This window comes from Macaca nemestrina, chromosome 10 (assembly GCF_043159975.1).
Source record: "Macaca nemestrina isolate mMacNem1 chromosome 10, mMacNem.hap1, whole genome shotgun sequence".
Classification (NCBI taxonomy): Eukaryota; Metazoa; Chordata; class Mammalia; order Primates; family Cercopithecidae; genus Macaca; species Macaca nemestrina.
In genome coordinates, this window is record NC_092134.1 from 23,996,231 (window position 1) to 24,008,463 (window position 12,233).

The 12,233-nt window shown below is 50.3% G+C and overlaps 1 protein-coding gene across 5 annotated transcripts in view; it reads left to right on the forward strand.

The window, feature by feature from the left end:
• The first annotated feature begins 379 nt into the window (after positions 1–379).
• LOC105493448 (forkhead box N4) overlaps positions 380–12,233 on the forward strand; it is a 31,566-nt gene continuing 19,712 nt past the window's right edge. For 2 of the 5 annotated variants that reach the window (XM_011761100.2, XM_011761104.3), the window contains exons 1-2: positions 381–571; positions 1,374–1,462. In XM_011761100.2, the coding sequence (XP_011759402.2) occupies positions 1,377–1,462 (86 nt within the window). In that variant the 5' untranslated portion in view covers positions 381–571; positions 1,374–1,376. Of the gene's footprint in view, positions 572–1,373; positions 1,463–12,233 lie in introns of all 5 variants that reach the window. The other 3 variants (XM_011761101.2, XM_011761103.2, XM_011761102.2) reach the window with 3 other exon arrangements.

Here is a 12,233-nt window from a genome sequence, read left to right on the forward strand (position 1 = left end):
TCCACCTGGGGCCCCGTCTCTGCCTCCTGGCCCGTCACCCACTTTGCGGGAGAGAGGGGGTTGCAACAGATTTTTCCGTCCGCCCACGTCCTTTGCCCCAGGCCAGGGACGGGATTGCAAGTTTTAATGCACCCAGCCTCCTTTTGCAACTTAATTCCCTTGGCCGAAATCACCCTCCCACTGCTCCTCAACGCATGCTCGCGGGCATGCAGTTGTTGTCCCTGTTGGCAAAGTTTGAAGAGGGGTCCCTACCCCTGCACCCCTCCGCCCCGCCCCCCTCACACACACCCCCCAGAACCCCGGGGCGTGCAAGGCTCGCGGCTGCTGGGAAACGCCCGCTGCAATCCCCTTGACCCTGCCCTGTAACTGACCCTTGGGGAAAAGCCCCCCGCACGGCTACTGCGCATGCTCTGAGCTGGACAGCTCCAGAGAGGGAAATTTAAAAACGGTTCGAGCTGCGACGGCGGCCAAATTGCGGAACGCGAGGGGCGAGCGCGAGGGAGCCCCCCTCCGGAACCCCTGCCCGCCCCCGGAGTGCCGGCAGCGGCGGCCCCGCGAGAATCGGCTCCAGGTACCGCCTTGCAGGGTCGGCTTTGCTCCCTCCTCCCGGGCAATGCCGGGCATTGCATTTCCAGGGTAGAGACCCGGGCGCAGGGGCTGCGGGGCCGCCTCCCTCTGCTCCCTTTTCCTCCTTCCTGGGAATCCTTCGATGGCTTTGGGGGCGGAACTGGGAGCCTTTGATGGGCTTTTATGTTGGTTCAGGCTTGGAGTTTGAGAAACAGGGAACTCAAATATTTTTATTTTTTAATTTAAGGCAGTGTTTGTGTGTTGCGGGGGTGGGGGTGGTTGGACTGGTTTTCCAGTAAGGACTTGTGGCATTTCTGAAGGCATTTCCAGGGCAGGAGCTTGCGGGGATTATTCCCTTTGCAAGTGGGGATTTGTTCCCCCAGAGAAATACACATGTCACATCCAGCTGCCCCTTATTTTCAAAGTGATCATAACCAAACTGAGGTTGAAAATATAAGGCTTGGAAGGAAATCGGTTTTTCTGATTCCTATTTTGTGAGTCCACAATTTCCGGGGTTTGACGTTTGGATTCTAGAGGCTTCCCCTGCTCTTCCCCCATTAATTCGAAAGAAGCGGGAATTTCACTTCATTCTCTTCATTTGCTTGTAAAACCCTGTAGAATTGCCCTGGGAAAGTGACCTGAGATGCCCAGGAATCCTCTAGAACTTTTTTCTTTAAAGAAAAAAAAAAGAGTGTTCTGTGAGTTGATTGCACTCCATCTTTCTGAATTGCGGGAAAAGTGTGGGTTTCTGCCTTGTCCATATCGTCGCTGACGGGAGCTTTGTTTTCTGCTTGTCTTTTCCCAAGGAGATGATAGAAAGTGACATCTCATCCATAATGTCAGGAATTATTCGAAACTCAGGGCAAAATCACCACCCCTCTCCACAGGAATACAGGTGAGGGCTCCAGCAATAACAAACTGTATATTTTTTAATTGCTCAAAGTGTTTATATGCTGTTTATGGTTTCTGAAACTGCCCAAGAACTATTGTTATGTCCAATTCTGTGATTTTTGCAGGACAGCTGGAAGGTGTTGATTTCAATGTTGATCTTGCTAAGGGTGTCTGGGCCACAACCTGGCCCAGTGGGACCACGAAATGCCTTCTGTCTCCTGTCCCCTCCAAAAGAGGTCCCTTTCTGCATTTGATACTGTTTGGGCTTCCTGGTGAATGTTAAGATGACAATAGCAGCTACTGCTTCCCCTACAGTGGCCTTAATGGGCCCTGTGGGAAATGCTCCCCACCCCACCCCCCCCCGGCCAAAAAAAAACAAAACAAAACGAAAAAAACACCCTTCTGGGAGGAATTGGGTTCTATCCTCTCCATGGATGTTAAGAAAGTAGTCAGATCTGCTAGGTTCTCAGCCAGTCTGTGTGACATTCAGCAAGTTCTTTGCCCTGGGCCTCACTTCCTCATCATTTAATTGATCTTGTTGAATTAGATGATCTTAAGGTCTCTTCTAGGCCTCATGTGTTTGAAGAGTAAATTAGATGGAAACTGAGGCCAAAAGAAGTTATTTCTTGAAACAGGGTGAAGCAAGGTACAAGTGAGAGGATGCATGGAAGGCTTCAGAGCCCTTCTTTTTTTTTTTTTTTTTGTCTTCAAACCTCATAGCCGAAAAGGCCTTTAGGGGGTCAACCAGTCTGTGCACCCCCTGTTTTTTACAGTTGGGGAAACTGAGGCCAAGAAAGGAGAAAGGGCTTGTCCAAGGTCTCCAGGAGGGAAAAGGAGGAAAAGGAAGGACCTGGAGTCCCCTCCTGGCCTTTCTTCCCTTGAGGCCAGGGAGCCCTGACCTGGTTTCCAGGGCTCCCCCGACAAAGCAAGCAACGTGTCTGTAGGCTGAGGGGGCACAGTCCAGATTACAGAATGGGGACAGGACCAGGGCCGGCCTGGGAAGAGCAGGCTGTCACCTCCTATCAGCCCTGTTTACCCAGGGGTTGTCTGGCCCCCCGGGGTCACTGCAACTCACCAGCAGTGCCTGCTGGGGCAGACCACAGTCCCCAATTAGAGGGAGGCTCCTTCCTGAGGGCTGCGGGCCTGGAGGCTGCCTTCTGAGATCCAAATGAGGACACAGATTCAAACAGCTATTTGCAGAGAGCCTGCTGTGTGCAGAGCTGGGGCCAGGTACGTGGCAGTTTGCAAGCACCTACTGTGTGCCATCCCCCATCACTCACCTCATCTCAGGAGGTTGCTCTGATGAGCTCTGTTGTATAGGTGAGGAAACTGAGGCTCAGAAAAATGAAATGGCTTCTCCCAAGATCACACAGCCAAGGGCCTCTAGGCTTCCTTCCAGCACTCACAGGGTTTAAATAATGCCAAGTGAGTTAGTGGCAGTGTAAGGGTTAGCAGCTTGGGCTCTCAAGTCCATTATAATCCCAACTTCTCTGGCTGTGTGGAGCTCTGAGCCTCAGCTTCTTCCTCTGTAGAATGGAGATAGAAATAGTACCCACTGCATGGAGTTGTTATGGCAATTTTGTAATCATTTTTCGCTCTGCCGTTCACCAATTATGAGCACATTCACCTGTGAACTTTCATAGTTTTGTGCAACGGGGATAATAAAGGCTAGCTCTGGAGGGTTAAGTAAGATATGTATCATATTATCTATGAAGGTACCTGACACCCAGCAGGCACAGAACGTATCCAGGGTGAATCTACCTCTGCCCTCCTAGCTGCAAGCCTGGGCGAGCTCATCCTTCCTCCAGGGTGGCTTTAAGAGCTCAAAGACATTGAATCTTACTGTTACCTAAAAGCACCCCTTAAAAGCACTGGAGATAGGGGAGTCAGAGAGTGAGAACAATTGCTAGGATTCAGACACATGCAGGTTCAAAGGCCAGCTTTAGGCAGAGCCAGTGACTTGGTTTCGTTTCTCATCTTTAAAATGGGCATGATCATGGCTCTTCCCTCATGCAGTTGCTGGGAGGATTAAGTAAATAAAGCTTGTAGAGCAAGAAATACATAATCAGTAGTTGCTGTTGCTGTTACCACTTAGTTACATTAGAGAGTCTGGCTTCCTGCAAGAGACACGTCTATGGAGGGCTTTCACGACGGGAAGTGAGGAGGAACTTGGAGGGAGGGAGAAACCCTGAATCCAGATGCCCAGGTGCTGCCCAGGAGGGGCTCCCACCAGACTCGCCCCGGAGTCTTGGCCCCATTCATCTGGGCCACCCAGCTGACAAACTGTCTGGGGCACTAAGCAGCTGGCCTTCTCCAAAAACAGGGCAGGGCAAGCAGAGAGCGTCTTGGGGGCCTGGCAATGCCTAGCCAGTCCACTGCCCAGCTAGCAGGGGTCAGGGGTAGGGGAGTGGGGAGGAGAAGCAGGCCTGTTCCCATCAGCACTGGATCCAGAGGTGCCCAGGCTCCTGGTCTGGTGCAAGCCTTTCCTATTCACATGGATTCAGGGCTGTTTTTTTGTTCGTTTGTTTTGTTTTTGTTTGTGTGTGTGTGTGTGTGTGTGTGTGTGTGTGAGTCACTCTGTCATCCAGGCTGGAGTGCAGTGATGTGAACTCAGTTCACTGCAATCTCCACCTCCCAGCCTCAAGCAATTCTGCCTCAGCCTCTCTAGTAGCTGGAATTACAGGCGAGAGCAACTGTACCTGGCTAATTTTTGTATTTTTAGTAGAGACAGGGTTTTGCCATGTTGGTCAGGCTGGTCTCAAACTCCTGACCTCAAGTGATCCACCTGCCTCGACCTCCTCCCAAAGTGCTGGGATTATAGGCGTGAGCCACCATGCCCATCTGTGTTTTCTTATATCTAACGGCCAGAGTATCCAGAAAGGCAAAATAACATAATAATAATAACAATAATAATAGCAGCTGGTGGTTTCTTAACCGTTTACTGCCTGCCTTGCCTATGCCAGGCTCTTGGCATAAATCCCCATCAAATCCCATCAAATCCCCAAAATCACCCCGTGAGGGCACCCCTCTTGGGCCCATTTGGTGAATGAGGAAACCAAGGCTGAGCCTGTTTATATGGCTTAACAAGTTGGCACAGCTCGTCATGGATACAGTGGAGACTTGGCCCCAAAGCAGTTGCACCCTGAGAGTATTTGTAACCACCATCTGTGACCACTGGCCCGAAGTCCCACTGGCCATGAGCATGGGTGCTGGAACAGAATAAGCTGCTCCATCACCTCACCGCTGTGTGACCCTGGACGAGTCACTGCCTCTCTCTGAGCCTCCGGTTCTTCATCAGTGAAATGGAGCCACCCAATTTGCAGGTTTGCTGGAAGGATTCTGTATCTCAAGTGGGTCAAGGCACTCAGAGGGGCCTGGGAGAGAGTGCTTTCTTACGGAGGGAGTTTTATGATTACACAGTGACTTCCCGCTTCCAACCACTCCCATTTTTCTCCCCAAGTAATAGCCCAGGAGAAGTGTATGGGCTTCTCATTCACCCTCCCACATCTCCAGAGAAGGGCTCCAAGGACCACGCAGGCTGTGGGTCCAGCCTCTTGTGCAGCCGCCTGGCTCTCCATCCCCCTGGGGCCGAGTTTGGCCGTTAATTTTCAATGGCTGTGTGCAGGAGGGCGGGGGCAGCAGCTAGAGGCGGCTGCCCTGTCCCTGGGGAGCTGTCAGGAGTCAGTGGCGGAGCCTAGACAGCAAATTGGCAGCAGCCTCTCAGCCCCGCTGCTGACGAAGGGGCAGGGGACCGGGGGTGGTCCTGACCTCTTGGGCAACGGTAAACAGGGCTCATGCTGAACCTGGGTTAGCTGGATTTCTCTCTAGCTCAGGGGGTGGGAGGAAAGTTCACCCTTAGAGGTGCTAAAACAGAGTTATTAAGTACCTACTGTGTGCCAGGCACCTGCAAAACATCTTAGCAAGGGTAGCGTCCCATTTCTTCCTTTCCTTCCCCTTCCCCTTCCCCTTCCTCCTTCCTTCCTTCCTTCCTTCCTTCCTTCCTCCCTCCCTCCCTCCCTCCCTCCCTCCCTCCCTCCCTCCTTCCTTCCTTCCTTCCTTCCTTCCTTCCTTTCTTTTTTTTTTTTTTTGATGGAGTCTGGCTCTACTGTCCAGGCTGGAGTGCAGTGGCACAATCTCGGCTCACTACAACTTCCACCTCCTGGGTTCCAGCAATTCTACTTCCTCAGCCTCCCGAGTAGCTGGGATTACAGACGCCCACCATCACGCCCAGCTAATTTTTGTATTTTTAGTAGAGATGGGGTCTCACCATGTTGTCCAGGCTGATCTTGAACTCCTGACCTTAAGTGATCCACCTGCCTCAGCCTCCCAAAGTGCTGGGATTACAGGCGTGCCATTTCTTTATAGTAACAACCATGAGACAGGTACTGACATTATCCCAATCTACACATAAGGATACTGAGGTCAAGAGACATGACTTGTTCAAAGGCACACATTTATGAAGGGGCAGAACTTAAATTATTAATCACCTGCCCCCACCTTTTAGAATTTATTTTGGAGGTCAGGTCCAACAAGCTCCTTTTACAGATTGGGAAACTGAGGCCCAATGAGATGATGGAAGGCAGGCTTCTGACTTCTTGGACCCTCACCTTCTCCCAGGGCCATGAGGCTCAGTGGTCCTCCTTCCGGATCCTCGTCCTGGATGTTCACTTCCCAAAATCTCAGTCTCTTCTCTCAGAAATGAGGTGACCTTGGGGAAAAGCCCTTCCTCTCTGGATGGTGGTTCTCTTATCTCTGGACTGCCAATGCTGCGCACATGGTAGATAAAAGTTAACACATATGTACTGGATAGATGGATGAATAGACGAATATCACATGAAAATAACCATGGAAACACGGGGAGGCTTCATGCTCAAGGGATGATAAATTTCTCTTGAACTCACACTATGTGTGGGGATAGTTTAACCCATATCAGGTGACTTCACCCATCAGTTGTGATCTCCTTGGAAGGGACTCCGTTTCTGAGGGGCAGTAACCATCCCGATGTCTTCTCATCCCTTCACCCTCAGGGTGGAGAGAACAGCTCCTCAGGTGACCTTATGGGTAAGGAAGAGAGGCAGCCTCTCTGCGGTCTCTTTCCAGGTCTTGCAGTTTCATCCCTAAAAAACACATGTGTGCATGCACTCTCACACACATGCACATTCTAAGTCCCAAGTCAACCCTTGTTCTAGAAAGGAAAGATTCTTTTAGCCAAATTCCTAATCAAATCATTTCACACTACACTGACCCTTGGCCAAGTTGCGAATTTCTGAGCTTGCTAAATTGTATTTGATTTTCTTTTTCCTGTACGTGGTTACAAAAGATGTGTTAGCTAAATAAACACCTCCATGAAATGCTTCATCCCTTTTTGTGTAATGGTTGGATCGGGAACAAGAGCAGCTTTCAGTGATGTAACAGTTTCTTACCAACCACATCTCAAGAAGGCAGGCAAAACCTTGTAATCAGGGTGGAGTTGCCGCCCAGGTAGGGCAGGGCGTGTCTCTGAATCCCTGGAATAGTGATCTGACCCCCACTCTGAGGCAATATTTGTCAGGCACACCCCTCCTAAATGACAACACAGAGGAGAGAATGAAGTGGGAAGAGAGAAATGTGGTCTGAGTACCTACCATGTGTCTGGCTTTGTCTTAGAGGTTACCTGATCTTATCCTCACATCTGCCCCGTGTGGGGAGAATTATTATTCCATTTTACTTGTGAGGAAACTGAGGCACAGAGAGGTGAAGTGACTTGCCCTAAATCACACAGCTACAAAGGGGTTGAGATGGGATTTGAACTAAACTCAAGATGGATATTCTTTCCTCTATACAATTGCTGTATCAACCTAAGGAATCCCAAGGTGGGAAATAAAGAGTTAATTGTGGTCTGTGGACTTCAGCTATGTAGGCAAGGATTCCCCAGAAACCATAATCCATCCATAAATATGTGTGACCCTGTGTGGGCACCTGCCAGGCTCTTTGGCGAGTTCATTGCATTTCACCTCTACGGCAACAATCACAGGACAGTGGCCATGGGGGTCCAGTTCACATTAGGGGGACAAATATTTGTCAAATGAAAGGCTCAGAGCTGGCTGCTATGGGTCTTGTAATGAGGTGTAAGACACATCCATCTCTGTCCTCCTGCCCTTTAGTATCTAGAAGGGTGGAGTGGGTAAGAACAGATGCCTGGGTTATATTAGTGGGTGACCATGAGTGGTCTGTGCTATGTGTAGATACTGACGGCGCTAACCATTTCAGGAGAAGGGAAGACTGGGAGATGCTGGACTGGTCTGGGAGGGCTTCCTGGAAGAGGTGATATTTAAGCTGGGCAGAAAATGGATGGAGATTGAAGAATGCAAGATATGTTGGGGCTGGGCTGAGGACTCTTCCTCCCTTTCTGACTCTAGCTTTCATACTTGAGAGTATGTTATAGATGCCCACAGGGTGTTGGGTCCTATGCCAGGTGCTAAACAAAATAGAGGGCCTCCTCGTCCTTGCCATCCTATGGCAGAAAGACTGGAAACGTGTAAGTAAATATCTCATTGCAAAATAAGTATTCTGTGGACACACACAGGAAGAGATAGGGAGGGTCTGGGAGGGCCTCTCGCAGGAGAGATCATTTAGGCTGAGAAAAAACCAGCTATAAATGAGTGCATGGAACAGCATTCCAGGCAGAGGGAACAGTGTGTGCAGGGATCTTAAGATGAGTGAGAATTAGAATGTTTGAGGAACTGAGAGATGGACAGGTTGCTAGAGCAGAGAGAATGGAAGGAGAGAGGTGGGGAAGGAGATGGCCAAGTGTCAGGTCAAGGTGAGGAGCTTGACTCTCACTCCCTTGGTGGGTTTTAAGGACAATGACAGGTTCCGATGTCCCTTGTAAAAGGTCACTTTGGCTGCTGGGTGTTAAATCCATTCCACGAACAGTTCTCCAGTGCCTACCTGGAGCCAAACACGGCACCTGTGGTTTGCCTACCCCAAACTAAGAGGCAGGCTCTGTTCTCACCTCTGTTCGGTACATGAGGATGCTGGGGTTCAAAGGGCATTGAGTTATCTGCCCAAGATTTCCCCATTAAGAGTGGAGCTGGACTGGAATGCAGGTCCCCTTGGTCCCTGTCCTCCTGTTTCCTGCCAGTTTCTTTCCTCCCTCCAGCAACATGACTGATTAATTAAGGACATTGTCCATTAAAGTGGGTTGGGTTGGTCTCCCAGTCAGCATAGGATGGAAGCCATGGACTCCAGTGGCATTTTGCCTTGCCCAGAGCCACCACAGGGTCCCCTGACAAGTGGCTGTGACACCATGGGGATACCTGGCGCTGGATTTTTTTTATTTTCTATTTTTCATTTTTATTTTTTTAGAGACAGGGTCTTGCTCTGTCACCCAGGCTGGAGTGCAGCAGTGCAATCATAACTCACTGCAGCCTCAAACTTGTGGCTCAAACAGTCCTCCCACATCAGCCTCCTAAGTAGCTGGGACTACAGGCATGCGTCACCATGCCTGGCTAATTTTAAAACACTTTTGTAGAGGCAAGGTCTCAGTATGTTGTCCAGGCTGGTCATGAACCCCTAGCCTCAAGTGATCCTCCTGCGTCAGCCTCCCGAAGTGCTGGGATTACAAGCATGAGCCATCACACCTGGGCACACTCTGATTTTTTAAATAAATGATATGATGAGGGCTTGCCCTTCCTGCATTTCAACCAAACCGGTAGAGCAGCTGCGTGAAGAGGCTCCAGGCTCTCAGTGCATCCCTGGTTCAAATCCCAGCTCCTTTGCTGATATGCTATGTGACTGAGACCTGTCACTCATCTCTCTGGGCCTCAGCCATCCCATCTGTGAAATAAGGATGACAGGTAGCTGCCCCCACAGGCTGTCAGGAGACTGGGGGGTTTTGGACCTAGGGGGTTGGCAGAAGGTGGCATCCCATGCAGGGGTCTCTCCTGTGCGTTCTGGAGTCCTGTGCATTCAGAACAGTGCCTGGCAAATAAGAGTTCAAGAAATGCTGTGGAATAGAGCAGACACTTCCCGAGTGCCGGTCACCTTGCTGTTGGCTGTCTTCACGGGGCTCACTCCTCCATGCTGTCAGGAGAGGTTTACTAGAAGGGGACCACCACCACTGGGGTGAGCGGCCCTCCTGCGTGCCTTCGTCCAGTCCTCACCATACCTCGTGAGATGGATGAGCATTAGCCCTCCCATTTTACAGATGTGCAAACTGAGGCTCAGAGAGGTACACAGCTGCAGACAATTCTCACAGCTGCTAAGTGGCCAGACCTAGGCCTGACTGACCCCCAAAGCCTACCTGGGTAGCACTCCACTGCAGTGCCACAGAGAGAGCAACGGGGGACCTGGGGCTGGGCTGCCCAGCTGGGATGGGCTTAGGATGTGGCATTGCAGAACTCAGAGCCTTCTGAGCAAAACTCAGAAGGGCACACAGGTAACACCCAGGAAGTCATAAGCACATAGGAGGTACTTGGGAAATGGATTACACCAATGATAGAGTGTTATTCTGACATTGATGTTCCCAGGGTGCCACCCTCAATCCTAGCCCGGATCTGTCTCAGACCTTGAATGCTCCATGCTCCGTTCCTTCAAAAGGGACCCAACCCTTCAGCATCCCCCTACTTCCTGGCAAAGGGGGGGCTGCCTAAAGGGGCTCTGGTGGCATCCCAGATGGGGAAATCGAGGCCCAAGGAGGGAGGAGCTGAAGCCGCTACCTGGGGCTGCTGAAGCTTGGGGATTTGGTGAGGTCACCTGGCTCGACCTCACCTTTCCTATCTGTTAAAGGGAGTAATGAAGTGTCTAGGGTCTGTGGGCGTGTGCATATATGTGTTTACATACACGTGTGTGTTGTGTGTGCATATGTATGTGTGCATGTGTGGTGTGTGCACATGTATGTGTGCGTCATGTGTGTACTGTGCACATGTGTGCATGCGTGTGTGTGCATATGTGTTTTGATAAGGAAAAATATGCACCTGCCATATTTTTAAGGCAATGTAAGAGGCCTTAATATTTTAAGGCAATGTAAGAGGTTGAGCTTTGAAAAGCAAGAAGTGTCTTTGGGGGCGGGGGAAGTTGCTGGTGAACTACTGAATTCAAGGAGACTCTGGTGCACCAGATAGGTCTTTTATGTTCTTTTTGCCCAAAAAGCTCTCTGCTCACTAATGAGGACTCCCTGTGGGTGACAGATCACCCACGTAGTCTGAGAAAGACACATTGTCAGGAGTCACCCTGGGGACCCCTGAACTAATAGATCTGCCTGCCTTTTCAGCAGAACAGATGCCTCATCTGATCTGACGCTTAAATAAATTATTGCTGAACTGTTGTCATTTTCTCTTAGGCGGCTCCCTTAGGGTAGCCGCTATTATTATTCCCACTGTCTACACAGTGAAACTGAGGCCCAGGACAGATAAGTCACCAGCCCCAGGTCACACAGCCAGGAGGAGCTCACACCTGTGGCCCTGAGGGAACCCTCTACCCTGTTGCTGCTGCTTTACAGGTGGGGATATCGAGGTCTGGAGAGGGAAAGGTGCTTGCCCAAGATGATGGAACTTTGGAAATGCACCCAGGGGGTTGACCTGCAGGTTTCTCCCCCAAATGTCGGGGGTCTTTGCATCAAAAGGAACCTTAGAAGGGCCAGGTATGGTGGCTTACACCTGTAATCCCGCACTTTGGGAGGCCGAGGTGGATGGATTACCCAAGGTCAGGAGTTCAAGACCAGCCTGGCCAACATGGTGAAACCCCGTCTCTACAAAAAATACCAAAAATTAGCCGGGCATAGTGGTAGGTGCCTGTAATCCCAGCTACTCAGGAGGCTGAGACAGGAGAATTGCTTGAACCCAGGAGGCAGAGGTTACAGGGAGGTGGAGGTTGCAGTGAGCTGAGATTGTGCCACTGCACTCCAGCCTGGGCAAGAAGAGCGAAACTCTTGTCTGAAAAAAAAAAAAAAAGGAACCTTAGAGGTTGCTTGGGCTGACCCTTCATCCAACAGGGATGGGCCTGGCAGTTCATCCCCTCGGCTACCGCTTGGATAGGTCTGGGACGGGGGGCTCACAACTTTGTGAGTTGCCCTAATACACAGCTCCTGTTTTTACAGAGCTCTTCCCTGCAACCTCCTTGCTGGTGGTGGGGATGGCGGATGGGGTACTCGTTTTATGATGAAACATACTAAAACTCAAAATTCCATGAAATCATCTCCTTAAATTTCCAGATCTAAATCAAATTTCTAGTTGTTTTAAGGCAATGTAAGAACACCACAGATTTTTTTCCATCAAGATAGAAAGGATTGTTTCAGATCACAGATCACTGCCACCTAGAACTTTCTCCACTGATGGAAACATTTCATATCTGCACTGGCCACGTGTGGCCATTCAGCACTTCAAATGTGGCTGGTGGGCCAAGGAACTCTGTACATTGATTTGATTTTAATGAACTTAAATGTAAAAGCTGCTCGTGGCTGCCTATTGGGGAGACACTGGGAGAATTTTCTAGATATCACAGAGCAGCAGTCCCAGCCTTTTTGGCACCAGGGATTGGTTTTGTGAAAGAGAATTTTTCCATGGATCGGGTGAAGGAAGGGGGATGGTTTCGGGATGAAACTGTTTTACCTTATATCATCAGGCATTAGATTCTCCTAAGGAGGCCGGGCACCGTGGCTCACGCTTATAATCCCAGCACTTTGGGAGGCCAAGGCGGGTGAATCACTTGAGGTCAGGAGTTTGAGGCCAGCGAGGCCAACATGGTGAAACCCCATCTCTACTAAAAATACAAAAACTGAGCTGGGCGTGGTAGCG